The sequence below is a fragment of the Rissa tridactyla genome, chromosome 1, assembly GCF_028500815.1.
Source record: "Rissa tridactyla isolate bRisTri1 chromosome 1, bRisTri1.patW.cur.20221130, whole genome shotgun sequence".
Lineage (NCBI taxonomy): Eukaryota > Metazoa > Chordata > Aves > Charadriiformes > Laridae > Rissa > Rissa tridactyla.
This window is the reverse complement of record NC_071466.1, coordinates 85,861,221-85,884,336: the sequence shown is the minus strand read 5'-3', so window position 1 is coordinate 85,884,336 and position 23,116 is coordinate 85,861,221. Positions and strand designations below refer to the sequence as shown.

The window sequence follows — 23,116 nt, the reverse complement described above, 5'->3', positions numbered from 1 at the left end:
GCATTTTCTTAGAGCTCTCCTAAAGCAAAAATGCATTCTACCTCTAGGAATTAATTACTCATTTTCCTATGCAAACAACTAGCATTCTCGTTTTACACTTAATATAATTTCAAGTTAAACATTTTACGCAAAAGGAAGTACATCTTTTTCAATGGGAGACTTTTCCCTTGCCCTTATAGCCTTACTCGGATTGCCCTTCCTTTCCTCATCTCTATGAGATTCTCTGTTCTGTCAAGGTTTATTAAATCTTTTCTGATTAAATTGCAGTGTAACAGTTTATCAAAGCACCACTGAAGTCTTATGTTTGATTGTTATGTTTTTCATTCTTAGTTATATTATACTGACTGTTGATCAAGTATAAAACTACTCTATATATCTGATTTTTAGTTACAAAACCTGTAAAAGTTTGAGTTCATATTTAAATTGGGTTTCCAGTAAAGTTGGACTCTTTCTGCAGAGGTTTGTTTTTGTATCAACTGCTGCTATGTGCATGTTGACTTTGAAGAGGTTTGTTAAAATAACAGTTTGTCACAACTGGAGAATTTTTGTACTTTCAGTTAATTTCTGCGTCCCAGAATATTTCAAAGCTACCAGAATGAAATGTGGTTTGATTCCAAAAGCAAACTATTTCTAGCAGGGTGGTTGTGTATTTGTGTTTTGACCCTGTCAGATTCGAATTATGTGCAACAAAAGGACTTTTATTTGGCCCTGAATACTCATATTGCCTAATTTAAAAATTATTAATCGGTGTTGAATACACAGCATTATTAATTAGTAACGCTACGTACATTAATGTATGAAGCACCGTAAAGATTAAAAGCTGTACAGAATACTTACACAAAGGAAAATCATTACAAATACATTAAGTGGCTATTTGTGTGATGTTTAAAAAAAAATATGCAGAGGCATAAATTGCTGAATAGTGAATTAGTTCTTAAGAGCCTTGCCTACTTGTATTGTCTGTGGCAGTTTTCCAGGACGTGCTTCTGTTTCTGAGCACCTACTTCAGTTTGTCATTAAGCTCTTGGAGCTGTGCAGTCCACTTGCTAACTGCTAGAGTTCTTGTGACTGACATACTAACTTTTTAAGCCTTGTTCACTTTCACTTTCTTCTTAGCTCTTCAATAATGTGCTCAGTTCATATATTCGTTCCCTATTCGCCCCCATTTATTACCACCTGATAACTTACCAATAGTCAGTTCTCAATACTGTGTTATCCATACGAATGGTAGTAAAACCTAATTATTACAGTGCTGCCATGCTTCATTGTAAATCTATTGCTAGAAATACTTCTGTTCAAAAGAATGCTGTCATGTGTCTTGTTTGATAATTTTATGTCTTGTTTGCTATAGAAATTTTAAATACTTAACTAGTGATTACAAAGGCATGCATTTCTGAAAAGGTGGCTTTTTTGTTTGTGGGAACAACTCAATTACACTGCAAGAAGAAAATTAGCAGATGCAGTATGTTGTTGCATGAGTTACATACGTGTGTGGAACAGCTAAAAGATAATCCTGTGCATGATTTCATGACACGTAATTTTTTTTAACGCATGAAACTGGCAACAAAATACATTCTATGGAAAAGAGCGTATCTGATTTTTTTCAGTTAAAAGTTTAGTTGTTGTGGTTTTATGTGATGGTCCAAGTAATTCAGTGTGGTGCTTGGAAGTTCATGGGCATTCACTGTTACTAAAATCAAGGAGTTGATAATTCTCACATCTAAACCAGGCAGTTATGTATATATTTAAAAGCAAAACTATACAGACTTGCTCATCTTCATTTGAAGTAGAAAAAAGTTCCTAAATTTTGCCTTTGAGTGGAAATTCTTTTTGTTATTCAACCTGTGTAATTTTTATAAAAGTATTTCACAAATTATCCCCGTTTTGTCCACCACTGTTCTTTTGTAGGGTGTGTATGTATTCTTTTAGTAGTTCATTGCAGAACATTTAAAACATTTTAAAATATATTTTTTTGGAAGCGATATCTCAACAAAAAGGCCAGTGGATCTATTGACAAATTGCACTTGTTTCCATCACTATTTTAGTAATGATCAAAAATTTAAAAGGTATGTGAATGTTTTTTCTTAGGCTCTTCCAGTTTGTCCTCAGGTAGTATCTACTAGTCCTTCTACATGCAAAATAATAGTTACGCTATCAGTTAACCTTATTTCCTTTGCTATTTCAAGTCCTCGCTTCATCCTGTATCCAGAAGGGTGCTTAAATTGTTAATGTCAGCTGACTTGTGCTAGATGCTTAGGGTTGCTATGTAGACCTAAGCTTTTCATTTTAGAATGAGTATCTTTGGAAAAGAAAATTTGGTGAGTTTCCTATATATGCCATGAAAATTTGTTTTCTTGGAGATGAAATATGCTAATTGGAAACTGTAGATTTGAAGGTGTGCATAGTAGTGGAGAGATGGTATTATGTTATCCTTGAGATACGACAAAATAAAGGAATGTCAGTGTTAGCAATGACAGATCCCTGATACTTAAGCCTGGAGTAGGTGTGAGTATAAGGTTTTTTGTCTGGTTTAGGAAGCAGCCTTTGTAACAACCTGTTTCTTACTAGTCCCCTGAGAAACTTAACCATAATTAATGCAATTAATCCAGTCTTCACTTAGTGTTAGCTCTTAAACATAGACTGCTGAAATAGACTGCCTTCCTAAGTTGGCAGCGACATTATTTGCCTTGGCTATACCTGTATTTCTCTCAATGTGAAACGAATGAATAACGAGGTCTTTATTATGATGGCGATCTGACTGCTTTGATTGCAGTCTGTTCTTCATGTGTAACTTCTGTCTTGGTTTCAAGTAGTCATGTTGGTCAGTCAGTTTAAGACTGCAGTTCTTAAGACATGTATGTGCTTGATTTTATGCACAGATAATGATGTGTAATTACAGTGTAGAAGGTATGTGTGGGGAGCTATAAGAGTTACCATGAATGAGAAAGGGCAATGTTGTTAGTTCATTACTTACAGATTAGGAAATGGCTACGGATTTTTGTGGATTGGGAATCCCTCACAATTTGTAGAAGATACAGTAAGTTGTGGTAGTATTTTGGTAGCTGTCAGTTTTGTAAAATTAATTTCAGACTTCAGTCCCTGAAGGATGTTGGATATGTAGCAGGAAAGGGGTTATAATGCAGTTGGATTGTTTGATCTTTTGGTTTAAGTGTGAAGTGTAAGCCTTGTCCATTTATATTGAAGGTATTGACTCTGATACATTGATCGAAAATAAAGTGAGCTTGTTTATGGTGTTGGTTCTAGACGTTATTTAAGAACCTGGAATGGAACTATTTCTCATTTTATGTGATAGGTAAAGTCTATATATAAGCAGCATAAATAAGTCCAATTTGTGAATGTACATTCAACATAATTACTTTCTTTTTGAGCTGTTATATGTTTCTCAATTGTGCTCTTCAAAATGTAGGTGCTTTTGAAGTAGTAGGTGAGGAAATGCCTGTGTCTGGAAATTACTTTTTGTAAGATAGTTTAAATGTGAGAGGTAGGTTTTTCCCCCAAGTCTTAGGAATAAAAAGTTGAATTGTTTGTTGTTAAAGGCTGGCATAGTTGTCACAAAAAATATTACTCAAAACCAACATAAAGCATGCTGGGCCTAAGTGAAGAGGTCAGTTGCTTTTGTGTTAATTTTCCCACATCAACTGAACAGTTGATGCACATTGAAAATGGTTATTTTTTGAATGAAGTAAGTCTTGTATACATGCTTAACTACAGTTGTGCTCTATAACATTGTATATATAATATGCTTCACTTTGGAAAAATTTATTTGCACCTTGTCTTAGGAAAATTTGCTTACTTGTTGTTCAGTTATGATATGGGTTATTCTTGTGGTCATACAAACTACGCTGATTCTTAAATTCAGTGTTCGCAGGATGGAGAGCAAGGAGATACTAATGTTACGAAGTGCTTGATTGTGCGGAACTGTGCAAGTGTGTTATTTCCAAACACGTCAGTTAAAGTTCCAAGGCTTGTCATGCTATCATCTATTTTTTGTGTATGTTTTGTGTTAATTACTTTACTCTTTGCAGCATTCTGTTCAAGTAAGAAGTGACTTAAAATCTTTAGAACTGCATTGCTGACAAACATATATATATATATGTTTATGCCTGTCTTGCTTGTCATTGACTGTACTATAGGCTATTGAGTTTAGAAAATCACTGATAAAACCTGCCAACAGTTTTTTAAGAAGTCATCATGGCTTCATAAATCATAGAATCCTAGAATCATTTAGGTTGGAAAAGACCCTTGGGATCATCGAGTCTAACCATCAACTCCACTCTATGAAGTTCTCCCTTACTCCATATCCCTTAACACCCCATCTAAAAGACTCTTAAACACATTCAGGGATGGTGAGTCCACCACCTCCCTGGGCAGCCTATTCCAGTGTCTGACCACTCTTTCTGTGAAGAATTTTTTCCTAATGTCCAGCCTAAACCTACCCTGCTGCAGCTTGAAGCCATTCCCTCTTGTTCTATCATTAATTACCTGTGAGAAGAGACCAGCACCAACCTCTCTACAATGTCCTTTCAAGAGAGTGATGAGGTCTCCCCTCAGCCTCCTCTTCCTCAAACTAAACAGTCCCAGCTCCTTCAATCGCTCCTCATAAGATTTATTCTTCAGGCCCTTCACCAGCTTTGTTGCCCTCCTCTGCACTCGCTCCAGCACCTCGATATCTCTCTCGTATTGAGGTGCCCAGAACTGGACACAATACTCAAGGTGTGGCCTCACCAGTGCTGAGTACAGGGGGACAATCACCTCCCTCCTTCTGCTGGTCACACTATTTCTAATACAAGCCAGGATGGCATTGGCTTTCTTGGCCACCTGGGCACACTGCTGGCTCATGTTCAGCCGCTTGTCAGTTAGAACCCCCAGGTCCTTTTTTGCCCAGCAGCTCTCCAGCCACACTTCCCCAAGCCTGTAGCGATGCATGGGGTTGTTGTGGCCCAAGTGCAGGACCCGGCACTTGGCCTTGTTGAAGCACATTCCATCAGCATTAGGCCCATCGGTCCAATCTATCCAAGTCTCTCTGTAGAGCCTCCCTATCCTCATGTAGATCAGCACTCCCGCTTAGCTTCGTGTCATCTGCAAACTTGCTGATGATACACTCTATGTCCTTATCAAGGTCATCACATCATCACATCAATAAAGATGTTAAACAGAAATGGTCCCAACACTGAGCCCTGAGGGACACCACTTGTGACCGGCTGCCAGCTGGATTTAACTCCATTGACCACCACCCTTTGGGACCGCCCATCCAGCCAGTGCTTGATCCAGCAGATCGTACGCTCATCCAGGCCATGAGCCGCCAGTTTTTCCAGGAGAATTCTGTGGGGGACAGTGTCAAATGCTTTTCGAAAGTCTAGGTAGACAATGTCCACAGCCTTTCCCTTATCCAATAATCGGGTCATCTTGTCATAGAAGGAGATCAGGTTCGTCAGGCAGGACCTGCCTTTCATAAACCCATGCTGACTAGGCCTGATCCCCTGCTTGTCCATTATATGACTTGTAATGGCACTCAAGATGATCTGCTCCATGACCTTCCCTGCTACTGAGGTCAGACTGACAGGCTTATAGTTTCCTGGATCCTCCTTTCTGCCTTTCTTGTAGATGGGTGCTACGTTTGCTACCCTCCAGTCCATTGGGACCTCCCCAGTTAGCCATGACTTCAGGTAGATGATGGAAAGTGGCTTGGCGAGCACGTCTGCCAACTCTTTCAGCACTCTTGGATGTAACCCATCTGGTCCCAAACGCATAATATAAATTCAGCTGGACTTCAGATGGTATGAACTGTAAGCATATACATAGTCAGGAATCATAGGAACATCACTTCTCTTTGGAACAAACCTCTAAAGACAAGTAGTTGTAAACTTAGTAGTTGGAGACAGGTTTGTAAACCTGGATATCAAAGGTGTTTCCATTTTTTTAGTAGGTACTTTTGAACTGTCCTCCTTGTACTGTGGAGTAGGCTTTCCTGCAAATACTTAACAAGTCCTACCCTTCTGTTTAAAGCAATAGGAGTCATCTTGAAAAAGTGGCATTAAGTATTCAGGAAGTTATTGTATCATACTTCACCCCCCTCCCATTCTCAGACTGCTTTTTTTTCTGATAACGTAAATATTTTACTGGTCTGTATGTGAGTCATTTGATTCTTTTTTTGAAAAACACTGTTCAGTATCTTAATGGTCTTTGTGAAGTTTCTCACTTTTCTGGATGGTCATGATGCTTAGGATTTATCGTAGATTGGCAGTCTGTGATTGCTTTAGAAATTCAGTTGTCATTCCAGAAACATGTTACAGAATCACAGAATTGTAGGGTTGGAAGAGGCCTCTGGAGATCATTTAGTCCAACTCCCCTGTCAGAGCAGGGTCACCCAGAGCAGGTTACACAGGAACGCGTCCAGGCGGGTTTTGAATGTCTCCAGAGAAGGAGACTCCACCACCTCTCTGGGCAGCCTGTTCCAGTGTTGTCAGATCTTAATCTATCCTTGGCTTTATGAATTGAAAATGATAGAAAGCAGTCTGCTTTTCACCTGAGCAGCTTTTGTGCAGAACTTTAAAATGCCATTTTAGTAAATCTGTCTCCATAATATTCTCCTTTTTTCTGCACTGTTTTGTTTAGTGTGTATGCATGTAAGATGTGAGTAATCTTACTCTATTAAAGAAATCAAAATGCTGATTATAAGTTCTTAAGAATCAACAAGTTGTGAGGAAGGAGTCTTCTGTATAACTATTAAGTATACATTCAGTCAGTTTTGCAAACTGAATCATTAGGAAGTTTCAATTATTAAGTAAGACAAAATAGTATAAGTGGAGTCCTAGCTGTCTGGTAACTATTTAGTTCTGATGTGAATTCTAATACTAATCAACAACATCCACTTCACAAAACTACCTACGAAGTTGATTATTCATTGATATACTAGCAATCCTTGTAGAATTGTTGAAGGTATATTAAAGGTACACCAAACTACTCATAGATTATCATTGTATTAAGGGTATATTTATTATCTGTACACTGATGTGATAGACTTTTTTCCAGAGATATTCTTCTGTTGCTGTCTGTAGAAGCACTGCATCAGGGTGATACGATGAAAATTTTAGCACTGTTGCATATGCCGTAACGGTTCTCGGGAGCTTAGTCATGTGCTTTTGGTCAACAAACATAGTAAATTCAATGAACAAATGCAGAAGACTGCTTGACTGTAAGGAGTATCTTATCTTCAAAATTAGATGCTCTTTCTGAATGAGCACATTAATCTGCATTTTAATACAACATGTTCCCTGAATCTGGCAGAATGATGAAAAGAGCAATGTTAATGTTTGAACCTTGAGATAGCAAGGAGAAAATTCCATTTTTACTGTGATGTCTGAGATGATGTATCATGTTGCAGTGCTACTACCCTTTCCTGAAATTCTCACTACCTGTGAAGATGGTTTTAGAACACCACGGAATAGTAGGTGAAAAGAATATGAATGCCCCCAGGAGGTAACCCATTGTGTTTGGGTTTTAGATTCTCATTTCATAGTGGTCTTATCTGGGTATTGTACAGATGTCAGGCACATTGCTGGTATGTGTTTTGGGGCTTTTATTTATTATTTTTAAGGGAGAAGCTATGTTTCTTGTTGCCAAGCTGTCTAGCAACAGTAGTAGTTCTGGTGACGGATATCAAGATGCATTAAAAGTGTATGTATTTTAAACCTTATGCTGAAAATTTGATTTTAAAAGGCAAAAAAAAAGTCTGAGACTTTCACAATTTCACTTGTTCACAATTCTTTGAGAAATCTAAGTATGTTTGATTAACAGATGGATTAAAGTGAAAATGTTCTACTTTTTGCACCAAGCATTACTACATGAAAATGACTTTTCCTGGCTTTTCGCATACAGCTCAGCAAGTAACAATGATGACATAATACTAAATACAACTACATATCTCTTGAATTCAATTATTTAAATTACTTCAGGGATGATAGGTAGATAAGTTGAATGAAACTCCTGTGTCTCTTCATGGAACAAGTCTTACTTTAATATCAATGTTAGTAATAATACTGTGTGAAACTTAGTCACTGAATTAAATATATGTAAATTTGTTAGCATCCTATTCTGTTATGCTCTCAATCTGTTATAATAATGAACAACTGATCTTAAGTTCTATTTTAAAAAACAATCTTTAATATTTCTTCAAGCACAGGTGAAGCGCTCTAAACTCTCTAGAACTTACTCTTTTAATGTACTAATATCCTTTATCTTGTTAAGAAATGAAAAATCAAGAAGTTTTTTAATGCATCTACTTGGAGTCTTTGAACAGATGTTTTTTACTTATGCATTTCTGTTTGCTTTCTTAGCAGTGGACTTCTAGTAGGACATAATAAAATTGTGTTAACTTAAAGAATTACAGTAGCTGTAACACATTTGAGTGAAATAATTGAATTTGCTTTTGGATATAGTTTAGAATATTGTTTAACTTGTGTTTTAAATGGAAATAAGCTATAAATAATTGGGTGGGTGTTGTGGGTTTTTGTTTTGTTGGTGTTTTGTTTAGTTTGTTTTTTTTTTTTTTTAATGAAGTAGTTGGTATTGCATTTTCACTGCTGCTTGATTTTTGTGTTTGTAGAGCCAGAATGAAGACTGGGGAGGTTTGTCTGAGGATATCTTATGATTAAGAGCAATCTAAGGCATTAGCCCTTTTGACCCCCATCCAAATGATTGGTAACTACGAAGTTTACCATTTTGGTGGCATGGATTAAATGGGTGCTATGCAAAGACTGCTGCACGTGTTAATTAAGTCCTTGCAAGGGTAAACAGAAAATGGGTGATGGGCTTAACTTTCTGCAATACTTGCATGATGGTCTTTGAAGAGTGCTTTGAGTGTTCCCTGTTATTTTCCTTTTTTGTACTAACCGCATCAACTTGAAGTGTCTTACTTCTACTAGCTTTCTTTGGTGTTGATAATTAAGTGGGATGATGCAAGTTAGAGAAATGGATACCAAAACTAATAACTAAACAGATGTTTGGCTTTGTTTACTTACAATCAACCCATGTAAACGTGTATTTACTGGAAAATGAGCTGTTTACATCTGCTGTGCAAAGAAAATCGGCCCTAAAAAGACTGGGTGCTGCTGCAATTGACTGTATATCAAGTGCCGGATGCTGCATGATAGAACAAAGCTTATTTGCATATATAGTGCATTGCAACATATTTTTGTCCAAAGCATAAGTGGAATACATTGTGGCAGTCCTACTACTAAAGGTAAGATTTTATTTTGCGTAAGGCAGGTTTAAAACACACATGAAAATGATTTGCTGGAGAAAGCTAATTTAGTCCACTGCTTATTTGATATCATGATAAACAAGTAGTTCAGTAAACAAGCTGGCTTTTGTAATGTGGAACTGCAGTTAACAGTTCTAATCTCATATGCAGCTTTATAAATATCAGGATTTAGTTCCCAGACAAAAGATAATTATTATAGTAGACAAATTGTTCAAAATCAAATTCACCGTTGGTGTATGTGTATTTTTACTATTTAAAAGTTACCTAGTATATAATAAAGCTGTTGATCTTTGTTGAGGAGTGGGGAGTAGCTAATAACTTACTTGCATATTAGACTGGAGAATTACAGCAGCCAACAAGTCATTTGTTCAAAATAGAATTTCTTACATGAGTTTAGACATCATCTAAAACAATGATAAGAAAACCTAAATGCTCAAGATGGCCTTTTTTCACAGTTTTTTCCTGTCCTTATTGCTTTTTCTGTCCTCTTCATGATAGCAAATTCATTGTATGAACAGTGTGATTCTCATGGTGAGGTTAGTATTAACACTACGACTGTAAAAGTTTCCGTGTGATTAAAACTTTAAAAAGTATTTATAGTGTTTGGGACCTATGCTAAGCATAGAGCATTTAGTCAGGAGTCTTAATCTTTTTTGTTGTCTTAAATGGCTACAAAGACCAATTCTGAAACGTGCAAGCTCAGGCTTAGAGAATTCTTTGTGACTCCAGTTTTACTTGTCTGCAATATGTTCCTGATAAACTCTGCGTATGGGCTTAGTTTTAGTTGAACTTTGTCAACTTTGCTTTGTCCTCATTAATTTAAACTGGCATTATCGGATGCCTATGGGATGCTGCTTCTTTTCTGGTACTGTTCCCTGGAAGGAGTGAAGGAATAGTCACTCTGTACAGAGCTTAATTTACACCATTGTCATGACTGCAAAGAATATGGGGAAATGGGGATGGCATCTGCTGGGGTGAGCGGAGAGGGACAGAGATAGATGATTGCACCTAGGAAGAGATGGGGACGGTTTGCCTGGTGAAAGGAACTGCAGCTTATATATAGTAATGAAGATCATCTGTGGTAAAGAAAGATCACCTGAGGTCAAGAAGGTTGTCATTGGGCAAGGGGAGGGGTTTGACTCCTCCTTCTGAGCTTCTGTGCTCGGATTAACCAGGCACTTAACTAATAGGTTATACAACTAATAGGTTATATATCTTCAAGTTATTTAATCTGTGTTACTCTATCAAGCATAAATAAGCACTACATGAGTAGAATTTGGTTATTTCAGGGCTGCTTCAGGGAGATTTGCTTGTAAACTAGAGTGTTGAGTTCTACATGTGCTGTATGAAGTTCAACAAGACCAAGTGCAAGGTCCTCCATCTGGGTCGGGGCAATCCCAAGCACCGATATAGACTGGGCAGTGACTAGCCTGAGAGCAGCCCTGAAGAAGAGGACTTGGGGGTGCTGGTGGACGAGAGGCTCAACATGAGCCATCAGTGTGCACTAGCAGCCCAGAAAGCAAATCATACCCTGGGCTGCATCAGGAGAAGCGTGGCCAGCAGGTAGAGGGAGGTGATTCTCCCCCTCTACGCCACTGTCATGAGACCCCACCTGAAGTACTGCGTCCAATTCTGGAGCCCCTACTACAAGAGAGATATGGACGTGCTGGAACGTGTGCAGAGAAGGGCCACGAGGATGATCAGAGGGCTGGAGCACCTCCTATGAGGACAGACTGAGAGAGTTGGGGTTGTTCAGTCTGGAGAAAAGAAGGCTCCAAGGAGACCTTATAGTGGCCTACCAGTATCTTCAGGGGGCCTACAAGAAAGCTGGTGAGGGACTTTTAGGAAAAGGGGTAATGGTAGGACTAGAGGGAATGGATTAAAACTAGAGATGGGACGATTCAGACTGGATGTTAGGAAGAAGTTCTTCACCATGAGGGTGGTGAGACACTGGAACAGGTTGCCCAGAGAGGTGGTGGAAGTCCCATCCCTGGAAGTGTTTAAGGCCAGGCTGGATGGGGCTTTGAGCAGCCTGGTCTAGTGGGAGGTGTCCCTGCCCATGGCAGGGGGGTTGGAACTAGATGATCTTGAAGGTCCCTTCCAACCCTAACAATTCTATGATTCTATGTATGGCAAGTGTAATAAGCCACATATCTAGAAGCAGTCTGTTCCATACAGAATTTGGTTAAATTTAAGGTAAGCTTTGTATAATGTTGAAAAACATAAGTGAGGTACAAGTATAAAGGGTGAAATCTCTTTATTGTACACTCAAGTTCTACCTAATAGAACTTAATGCTTTCTATCAAGAGCGGTTTACAGGTTCTAAAGTCATGGTCTTGAGTCAGGGTACAGTTTCCTCATCACCTAAAACCATGCTGACAGTGACTCTTGTCGAGATGGCCAGATCCATTCCTGCTGTCACCTTTGTGGTGGCACTTGCATTGATCCACTTGCCCTGTGGTTATGTGGCTCCTAGCTTGTTAGCTAAAACCTGAAAATATGCAGGGGAGTATGAGGGAAGTGCCAGGAGGAGGAAAGGGGTGGCATTGAGAAGGGAAGTAAATGGCAGCTGCATTTGGTGGCAGCCAGGAATACTACTAAAGCTAATGGTGTAACTTAAATTATGTTTTATTTTTAACAATTCCCAGTGTATCTAAGTGTTTTAAAAAGCCAGTGTTCCCCATGTGTCTTGTCTTATGTCTACTGTGAATCCCCAAGTCAGCTAGCATAGTTTGGTAAGTTCTAATTTACCTGTCTTAAGCTGCACCCCTGCTGTTGGCTTGAGTTGTGGGAGTGTGGCAAGGATCTTCAGCAGCAGTATTGACTTACTGAGTTTGTCCTTTCCCTCCCTGTTTCCTTTGTGCCAGAGAAAGTATTTATATGACCATTCTAGAACCGTAATTCAGATCTATTTAAGCTGATCCAATTTAAAGCACTCATTTCTAAAAACATATAGTCAGCAGCTTTTCTGTGTTTACAACTTGGCCCTGCAAACATTTGTCCAAACAACTATAAGAAGGCAAAGTGCTGCAGGAACAGGAAGGAAGGGGAATGCTTAAATGCCATTGTCATGGAAGCTGAATGATATTGGACGTGACATGGCTTGTTACAGCAGTGTATTCTGGTCATCCCTCCAAAGATAAAGCCCTGCAGCTTAAGAAATGGTTCTTTAAGCAAAGGGGAGTAAGTAATGCCAACCTGTAGCTGCAGTGCTGGAAAAAAATGGAAGAGAACATTAATGAATCCTTATGTGCCTCGTTTGGCAAACTGCCAAACATACAGACACTCTGGGATTATCTGATTGAGAACTCAGTGATTTGTAATAATTTTGGCTCTAGCTTCACAATACAAAGTATTCAGCAGTAGTATTTGCTTAAAGCATTTGTGTGTTTGTGGTGGGGAAGTGGAGCCTCCAGTGGATGCTTAGAATCATCCTTACCCTTAAAGATTAGACTGTCAGTTCTTCATAGCTCACTGTGTAGCAACTGATTGGCAGGTATAAACCACTGCCTCTCGGAGTGATTATCGCCTCTGATCCAGCAGATCAGAATAGCAACTAAGAAGCAGAAAGCACCCACTGTTATCCAGTTACAGTATATGAAGTTTCCACTGATATTTTTACTTCTGCTTCTGAGAGGGAGGCAGGCAGGTCACTGCTGATTTTATGTCATATCCTTCTGCTCTGCTCTGTTGAGGTGGTGTTTTAGAGCTGAAGTGTGTGCATATGCTAGGATGTTTGCTGAATAACACTTGCATGACTGTTGCTGTTGCAGACTCCAGTTGAGTCTCTTTAGTCCTCTCTGTATGGGATTCTGCAGACAAGATCTTGACTTGGAGTTGGCATTGATGTAGGATTGTTCAGCATCATAGTTAATATTTGTCTTTGAACACATTCAAGACCACATGGGTGTTTTTAGGTTCTCTGACAAAACACTTTGCTCTCCTTTGAAAGTAAAGTAGAATTTCCCCAATACCCATGTAATTTGGAGTTCCTGAATAGTTAGCTAACCAAAGATTGGGAAACTGATACTCTACTATTTTGAAATCCCTGAAAACACAAGTGAACAGCAGCAATTTCCTAAAAGCAGCCTTCCATTAGAAATATTTCCTAATAAAGATTTGGAAGTAGAGCGTAAAAGTAATTACTTCTGAAGCATTGCTAAAGAAGTGCTTGTTAAATGTAATCGCTTCCTACTATAAGAACCTTATGTTTTTAAACAGAAACCCTCATCCCTTGTCTCTCCTTTCCCATTGGCCTGTTTCTCTAGAACAAACTGCTGTGCACCGCGTGGTCCCATATCTTGTCTGTTGTTCTAGCTTCAGGTTTGTTTACATGCTGGGGGAAAAAAAGCCAAGCCTTTATCAAAAGGTCACAGTTGTAATTTTTGCCTGCAGTTTAACAGGGCTTGCTGTCATAGACTTTGTGCTGGTTTTGATGGGAAAGAAGTCAAAACAAAAACCTAAGCAAACTTTCCCTGAAAAAAGAACGCGTGCCAGGTATTCATGAAGTGTATGTCACTGCTGTGTGATGTTGCCGGTAAAATGGCAGGACTGCAAAACACTGAACTTAAGTCAGTTTGGTGTAGGCATGAATAATTTCTTGTCTCTCTCTTGCCTGAGATAATAGACTGTTTTCTTGTCCACTACAGACATAAAATGTCTTAAATTGCAGCAAGAAAATAATTTCAAAGTAGATGTTAGGCAAATTTTCCAGTGGTGATAATGAAGCATTTAAGTAGATTGCCTGGGGGACATTAAAAGTTTCCATCACTGGATGCCTTTAACAGATTAAGCATCTCTCAGGAATGTTACAGGTATGCTGTTTGGGGGAACAGATTAAATGAACTCCCTTCTAATTTTGGTTTGATTATGATTTTTAATTAGGTTGGGTCATGACAAACATGGCTCAGAAAAATGTCAGTTGGGTTGGGCTAGCTAAATAGTTCTGTTGACTCAAATCAACTCTACCGTTTTCCTAATTTAAAAATCTCTAATGACTCAGGCTGAAAATTTCAGAGACTATTATTAGCTTTTTAAAATGAGTTGTAAACACAGACATCAGTTTGAAAAAGATTAATTCTAGTAACTTTAAAACATTGTGGAATTGCAATGTGCAGCTTGCATTGTAGAGCTGTTACTGCTTTGGCAAAACTAGGATCTAAGACTTACATGTTAAAGTCAGATAAACAATTTACATCAAATTTTTTAAGTGATGATTTTTCAGAGTTAGTGTTTCATGTTAGTTTACCATTATATTGTGCTGTGTGGATACCACTGCTTCTTCCCTAGCTGCTAGATCAACTCATTTATAAACTCATCAGATCCAGATAGCTAGCTACCTTAAGGACATGCTTCACAGGCTCAGATGTTGTGTGATGTCTGCAGAGTACCACAGAAGTAGTCTAGATACTGGCTGTAGAAATTGACATCTGTCCTTTCCTCCAGATTGTCTTTTCTGGTATTCATGCCAGGAGGCTAACTGCTCTGGAGACAATGTGGCAGGGGACACAGTAAAAAATTTAACAAATCATAGTTGGAGCTTGTGAGATACTGTAGTTCTGTGGTGGCAAATAATTTGTCAAAACTTTATTTTCCTTTCTGTTGTTTGTCAGGGTGCCCACAGTGCTGGACCCTCTGTGCATGAAGGTCTTGGATGTCCTCAGTGGGCTACAGAGGTCTCACTGAAACTGCAGCGTTTTCCATCTCGCAATATTGCTGTTATCGCTTCATATCTCAGTTATTGTTGTCTTCCATTTAATCTTGTAGGTTCACCTCTACAATGTGAGTTTATTACTAGTCTAGGTGCAGGTGATGTTTACATGTTCTGTAAGCTAAAAAGCCACCAGGAGCGAAATAAACACTTTTCTTCCTATTGTTGTCTGACAATCTATCTTGCTTTATCAGTAGATAAAAAGTTTTTGTTAAGACGAGACACTAATCCCATAACAGTAATTTGAGTCAATCATCTAATTTTGTGTACCAGGATTTTCACATCAAAGACAGTTAATTCCTCAAATTACAAACTGTTGAAAATATGAACAGGGTGGGGAATACCCCAGGGGTGTGGAGGAGAGTAGAAGTTTGGAAAGTACTGAAAGGTGAAAAGTCGATAAACATGAAATGAATGCTTCCATGCCCTTATTTGTTCATTCATTTAGTTGTGTAAAAGGGAACATGATCGGCGCCTCCAGGCCAAAGAGTGTGCTAAAGAATGTGTGCAGCCTGGGATAATCTCTGAACACAACAACAATGAATGGTAATCAACCTCATAAAAGTGCTAGAAAATGAGCTGCTCTCATTCTTCTTCCCTCTGTCCAGAAGAGCTATTTTTAAATTTAGGAGAAATGTGTTACAAGATTTGACAAGCATTTCAGTGAAGACACCAACTTTGATGGCTCCAGGTTTCCAAGGGTGAAACACTGGAAGATATGAGTTGGATTTTTTTTTTCCCCAAGGAGGGGAGAATCACAGTCACATGTGTGCATGTATGTTCCAAATAAAAACTGAAAATATGAAACCGTAAAAATTGGGCATTTGAGATTGTTACAGTATGCCTGCTTTTCAGTTGTCTTCATGTATCTATATCATGCCAACAGTGTAAGTAAAGCAGAAGTTTTCCTTAAGTACCTCTCTGGGAATTTTTTTGTCTTTGAAGAACTGCAGAACTGTCTCCAGCAGTTCTAGAGTTAGTATTTTCATTTCAGTCAAAGCTCCTACTCCTTGGGGCTAGTACTGTATACTACCATCATGCAATTCCTTTTCCAGTTAGGAATATGCCTCAGCATTTTGTTTTTAATGTAGACTGACAGTTGACTTAACCAGTAAGAGAGGTTTTAAGAGTTAAAATTCACATTTGTAATTCTCTGTTATATACCAAATTCTTTTGAGTTCTACCAAAATCACAGCAGACTTCATATAACATATTTGCAACTGTCACTGAGCTATAGGTGCTGTTGTTTTGAGAACTACTGGATTTGTAGTTGGCTTATTCAGAATAATTTTAACTACTATGGAATAATGTTTAGAGTACTTGATACTGAAAAGCTGTATATATCCTGTAAAGCTTCTAGGATGTTTTTGTTGTGCTTTTTTGTAATTGGAGATTAGAAATTTAAAATATACAAGCTTGAACATGTGAATAAACTGAGCTGGCACAGAGGAAATTCCTAGGTTTGGAAGTCAAGGGAACTTTCTGAGTTCTAAGAATTCTATAATTCTGGGGGTTGAGATACTAAAATGGATTGAAGATTTTAATTGGTACGTGATGAAAGATGGTAACTGCTACTCAGAGAGTTGTGTTTTGTGCCTTTTTTTCTTGTTTTCCTCCCAGAAGATGTGTAATGGGCATACATAGGTCTGATACACCTAAAATACTATTACTCCATTAAAAATGTCCTCATCTGTCTTAAGGGCACAAATTTTAATTAAAAAAAAAATTGAGTATTTCTTGCTTTCTAACTCATCTTTCAAAAAATTGTATACTAATGTTCATGCTAATAATATAAGAGTATTAAGTTTAGCAGCATAATTCAAAAGCAAAGAAAGCTGCCTGCCATGAGAGGTGTCTCAGATACCTACAATTTTTTAAGTAGGCACTCTTTGACAGAAATATTCTTTTTGCAAGTAGTGCCACTGCTGTACTACCCTGGCATGGTGCTGTGTTCTGGAGGCCTCTTTCCAATGTGTGTTTATTAGAGCAGATAAGGTAGGTGGTGTCAAAAGTTCACTTAGCCCGGTGCCCTGTCTCTGGCGGTAGCCAATAGTCAATGTCTACTGAAGAGGCTAGAATAGAGCAAATATATAGGACGGTCCATCTCTGGAGCAGTATCTCAGCTTCAAATATTTTTTGGCTGAGAGGAAACTCTAAGCTTACATAATACGGTAATTATGATGTGAAGTTATCCTGTATGTTGTTGGACCCAGCATGCAAGTGTGTGGGGGGGTAAACGATGGTTCTCCCTGCCTACCTCCTCACCCCACCCTGGAGGTCTAGATTAGTGAAAAATACAATATTGTATTTCTGTATCAAATATCCTTGTCATGTCAGAGATACATGAGATACAGAGATAGTCTTTTTGTTTTCTTGCATATCTGTCCACCTTTCTATTATGTATAAGAATATGTACATTTCTTTTGTAGCCACGTCATGAATACTTTAATGTCCCAGTATACTAAATGGCTTCATTCATCATGCATGCAGAATTTCAGAGGAGATAGACCTGTGACTTACTCATGACAGAACATTACCATCAGCTTGGTGAATCCAGTCATCCTGAATCTAATAGAATACCACAACCATTCTCTGCTGTTGTACTTTCCTCTTCCCCTTTGTTTTACAGTGTTGTCTCTTCACATGTCTCATTTCAGCAAAACTTGTGCTTGTTGGCATATGGTTTAATGTTTTTATTGCGTGTAAACTTGAAGTCTTATGCTTAAAAGTTCTGTAGAATTTTCTGAGCTGAACACTATATACTGCAACACCTATGCTGTAACATTACTTGACCTGTATTTATCTTTCAAAGTTTTGGTGGTATTTAAACATACACTAAAAACCTGTAGATTAAGTTAATGTTGACAGAGATACTAGTGAAGGAGTAGTAGTATGTGAAATGTGCATACCCACAAGTATTAAATGATGTTACACACAATTCTACACAGACCTTGCATCTTAATTAAAGATGCACATACCAGTATTCTTTTCTGAGACTGGCACAATAGTGTGGCTTACCTTACAAAGAGGAGGAAGGCAGAATTGATTAGGGCAAAGGGAATGACTTAGGTAAATCTGAAGTTACATTTGTATTTAAATGTTCAAAACACTCTTGTGAGTAGTTGAACAATTGCTGCTACTGAAGGAGAGAACAAGTTCATTGCTTTACAAGTCGTTAGTGTTGGGAAGATTTTTTTTTTTAAAGTCCATTAACAGTGTACTTGAAATATGTCTCCTTCAATTGTCATTTCCAGTTTTAAGTGCAGACTACCTTGTATATCAGAGAACTGCCACGAGAATGAATATAAGTACCTTTCAAATAAAGTGTGGGCAGAGTGAGGGGGCAGGTATTGCATCCTCTGTTTGCCTAGTAGAAGAGAATAATTTGTAACCTAAAATCAATGCTGGTTTTGAAAATAGTTTAAATGTAATTAGCAAGGAGGTCATTACTGAGATTAACCACAGCTAGTTCCATGTACTATATGTGGTAATGCACTACTGATCAAATGTTAAACTGACATAAAAATGAGAGATTTAGAGGATTAGAAAAGATTTGGATTGGACTTGCAGCATTCTGAAATCTTAGAAAGCAAGATCATAGGAGTGGTTTTCCATTTCCAAGTTTGCCTTTTTTCTGTAAGACATTAACAATGTGTTTGAATGTCTGGTTAATGCTGCTTTAGCCTGCATTATTTCATGCCTGTTGGCTTAAAATGCTGTGCATTGAGCTGTAATGAGATGCTGTTTTTCTTGTTATCTGTATACAGCTGCTTGCTTCTAAATGACTAGGTAATGAATTAGCTTTCCTGGCATGTTTCAAATAAAGTATTGCATGCACTTTTGTCTCATGTGAATGACTTTTTTTCCTCATCTGTGTTCTGATATATTTCAAATTTGCATTGTTTGCCTTGGGTGATTGTGAGCTGCAGGTAGTGTATAATACTGCAGAATGTTTTCCATAACAATTGTATAAAATGTTTGACACTTCCTAAAACAAATAATGTGAACAAAACATAATATAATTCTACTTGTGTCTTAAAAGTCATAATTGATGAAATTATTCCTCTAGCAAAACGCATTAGTCTTTAGGTGTTCCTTTTGAGTTTATATTCCTGATGCGCATGTAGGAAGGCATGTCTGCCTTGAGGTTACTGCTGTAGTATGAAAAAATTTAAATCTTACTGAGTTTTACTGTGAGGGAGCTGGACAAGTAGCAGGTGACCTTGAAATACATTGCTTTAAATTCTTTAACCTTGATTTACTTGAAGAAATCGAATCTTTATTTAAGAATATGCCTGTTGAAAATTACTGACAACTTGGAAAGACAGTGGAGGCAATAATACTAAACTGTTCTAAAGATAGTAGCAGCAGTGCACTGTATTTCTTCATAGCTATTGAGGAACTTTTTTTCCAGGTAATTTAGTAAATATCCTGTTTCTCCACTGAGTAACTGTAAGTGTCCATTGCTGTCTAATCAATTTTAAACGGTGAAAAGTTGTTTTATTACAAATAGTTTCAAGATGCTGAAATGCTTGAGAAGTTATATTCTCTTAGAATACTCTGAGTTCTGTTGCTATAGTTAAGAATGTAGGATTTTTTTGAGTAAAAGTGCTTTAAGTTGGTGTATAGGGGAGACGCATATCCTCTAAAATTAATGCAACAAGGTAATCTGTCAATATAATCAGACAGGTTATATTAAAAATGCTACATAGCCTTTTCTTCAATCAGTGTCTCCTTTTGGGGGATTTGGGTTAAAATACACATGCAAATCTTTAATCCTCTTGACATGTCTGGCTTTATCGAGGTCACTGCAGTTCCAAAAAATACTTAAATACTGCATCAGTGAGAAAAACCCCACTATATCTTTAATACACCGAGTGTCCTGTTTCCAGTTTTAACTTGCCTTTTTCTTGCAATTTCTTATTTGCTGCTGGCTTTTGGAAGCCATCTTAGAAGTGCTCAGAGGTGGCCTGTTTCAAGCACCTGACTTATTTTCAAATGAAGTTGCCATTAAAATACCATAGCTTACTCCTTCAATAATAAATCACCTTATACGTGAACTGAATGAGGACTGTAACCTCGATCGTTTTGTGCTCCGTAGTCAAGGTTGATAGAGCAAATATTCTGGTGTTATTCGCAAGATGTAAGGCATTTAATTATGTATTTTACTGGCATTTTTTAAAATAAATATTTAGAGAGTAATTGAAGAATAATTTGTTTGCTGCCTTAACTATTATCTGCTTTTTTTTCTGCTTCATGACATGTCTTGTTTTAGGATGCTAAAGTAAGTTTATTCATACTCTGGATACTAAAACAGTTTTATGTTTCCATAAGGACACAGTATCCCTTTTTATTTACTGTGACATTAATAATTACGGAAAAGGACAGCCTAATGTTTCTAATTAAACTACTGTTTCTTTTCAGATGATATAGGAATAATGAATACAAAACTGATGATAGCCTTTTGGAATTTTGTATTAAACAACTTGCTCTGAATCTAAACAAAGCTTTTTAAGATTAGAATTAACCTAAAAGTTTATGCCTGGTGTGGAATAATATAATAGCAATCCTGGCAATTCCTTTACTTCTATAGGAGTCAATTTATTGACACCAGGTGTACGACGGTACCTTGACCTGGTTTTATGAACTAGGCATGAGGCTGGTGAAAAAAATCTAGGCTCTTTATAAAGAGCTTAAGGGATACTGTTTCTTAGTTGTGTCAGTCATTTCATTCATCCGTTTATTCATTCTTCCCTAACAGATTTTTGAGACCCATGAAACACTTCACCACAAAAATCACTGACTCCATTGCGAGATAATTCCCCATCCCTCCCCAATGCATATCTCTGTTACTGGGTTGTGATTTGTTCCCTGCTGGTACATCTGAATTGCTTTATTTTTATTGCGCTTAAGGGCAATAAAATCTACCAGCTATTCCTGTGAACCATGACAATCTAATTAACAGCGCTTTGAGAAGTGCAGCTAATACTGTGTTTGCAAACTGCATTACTTTTTTATTTTCATGTCTTTCAGCTTTTCTTTTTTTTAATTAAGCATCTTTCGTACTAACTCATGTATGGTACTGTTCAATAGAAGCACAGGGTCCATTTACATTTACCACTGTCTCAACTTTTCCCTCCGTAGGAAGCAGAGACCCCACGTAGTGTACTTGAAGAAATTGGATTGACATAAATCTTCACGTCAGCTGATGACATCTCAGTGTTTCATACTGTAAATGTTCACTGCCTTCATTGTAATGTTTAGCTAATGGTGTAAGATGCTGTTTGTCAGTATTACTGTTTTGCTAAGCTGCTTCATTCAGGCCTACAAGAAAAATACTTTTTTGAAAACGGAACAAGAAACTAAAGTCCAAAAATCATGAAAGGGAATTGGATATCAATTGACTCAGTGTCTCCCTTCACTGCATTTATAGGAAGATTGCATTTGACTTCAATAAGTGTACTGTTTTTTATAAGCAAACTTAACTTCAGGAAATAAATCTCATTATGACATAGCATATCTAAATGAAAAGAAACTACATGGACAACTCCAAATATAAAATGTTACGGTGTAGAAATTGTGTTTACACAGCCAAAGACTTTTGTTCATCTACATTTTAGTCAACAGTTGTGATAATTGTGCTTATTTCAGTTGATGCATAAAGATTGGAAATACCTGTTTACTACTGAATTTGTCATTATACCAAAGAATCCTGTTAGGATCTGCATATCAAACTGGTAAAAACTGTTAAGGTGATATTGCTTTTTGCAAGAAAACTGCAAACTGATCAGTTCACTAGAAATGAAGGTGTATTTAAATGTAGCTACCTTGAGCAAAACTGTGCAAGTTACTATACTAAAAAGGGAATGCGTGTAGTAAAAAATAATAAAAAAAATCATTCCAAATAAGGAAACTGTTTTTAGCTCTGATATTAGCTTACTCTTAACATAAACACAAGAAAAGGAGGTAGGCTTTCTGGCTGTATAGAGAGGTGCATAATGAAAATTGGATACTTTTGAAGATGGGGAAAAAAGCTTTACAAAAGGGACTTTTTATTATTTTCTTTCAAACTCTATGAATTAATTTGTATTTATTGGTGTTTTATGGTTATGCTTTAATCGGTGTATAGGTACCTTTAAAAAACAACCCCCCACAGTAAGTGTCAGTGTCATTTTAACTCCTTTTCTTGACTTACATGTGACACATCCCTCATGAGACTCCTGCGTGATGTACAGTTTAACCAACTAATTTGCAGTGAGCGCTTTTAAATATTAGATTTGTATGCTAGATTCACTGCAAATCGTGTAAAGTGATACCAAGTAATATTTTGACACTTGTAGCAGACTTTCAGTCATTATAAACTAAACCTGTTTCACTTGAGGAAGTTCGATTTGTGTATGCTTTTGAGTTTTGAGGCGGCAGTGCCGCGCTTTGGAGTAGCCAGGTTCTGCCGTGTCCCCACAGGGTCCCCTCCCGCCCCAGGAACTTCGCTCCAGGAGTCAACGCTTCGGCTGGTTCCCTTGAGCAGGTAGCGCCGTGTTTTCACAAAACTCCGCTTTGGCGTTGCTGCTGGAAGCTGTCGTGCGCTGCCAGCATCAGCATTGACGCAGCCGCCTGGAGAGCGAGGCCGCGGGCTCCACTCCGCCTGGGCTGCATTGAACCCACGGGGGAAGGATTGGCGTTGGCCCCCTGCAAGTCCCCCGGATCCAGATCCCGGTACAAACGCCCATGGCAACAGAAGGGCCAGCCAGGGCAGGGGCGAGCTCATGGAGGTAGAATTTGGCTACTTGCGTCCTTTCTGGGATTCAAGTGTATTCTGATTAATAGAGACAGTTTTTAACCCAGGGCAGGGAAAAGCAGTGGTGTACACGTCCCCAGTGCGCAGCGTGCAGGGGTGGGTGAGGTTGAAGTGGTAGCAGAACGACCCTGTGTGTGACACTGAAGTAAAATTACCTTAAGTCAAACCTGAAGCAATTTTCTATGTATTAAACATGTTTTTAAAGTTTACACTGTCACTTGTATGTGCTTGGCTGGAGTAAGCTTTCTTGTGATTGTGACAAATAAACAGTTTGACCTCTGTCTGTCACATTGTTTTCGTTGTAATAAATGTCCATTTTTACACC

The 23,116-nt window shown here is 38.0% G+C and overlaps 1 protein-coding gene across 9 annotated transcripts in view; it reads left to right on the top strand.

The window, feature by feature from the left end:
- AP1S2 (adaptor related protein complex 1 subunit sigma 2) overlaps positions 1-23,079 on the top strand; it is a 36,975-nt gene extending 13,896 nt beyond the window's left edge. Inside the window, exons 5-7 of one of the 9 annotated variants that reach the window (XM_054225034.1) lie at positions 14,896-15,045; positions 15,442-15,539; positions 17,423-21,127. In XM_054225034.1, coding sequence (XP_054081009.1) covers positions 14,896-15,045; positions 15,442-15,539; positions 17,423-17,519 — 345 coding nt within the window. In that variant the 3' untranslated portion in view covers positions 17,520-21,127. The other 8 variants (XR_008463234.1, XR_008463242.1, XR_008463246.1 and 5 more) reach the window with 8 other exon arrangements.
- Positions 23,080-23,116: the final 37 nt, after the last annotated feature.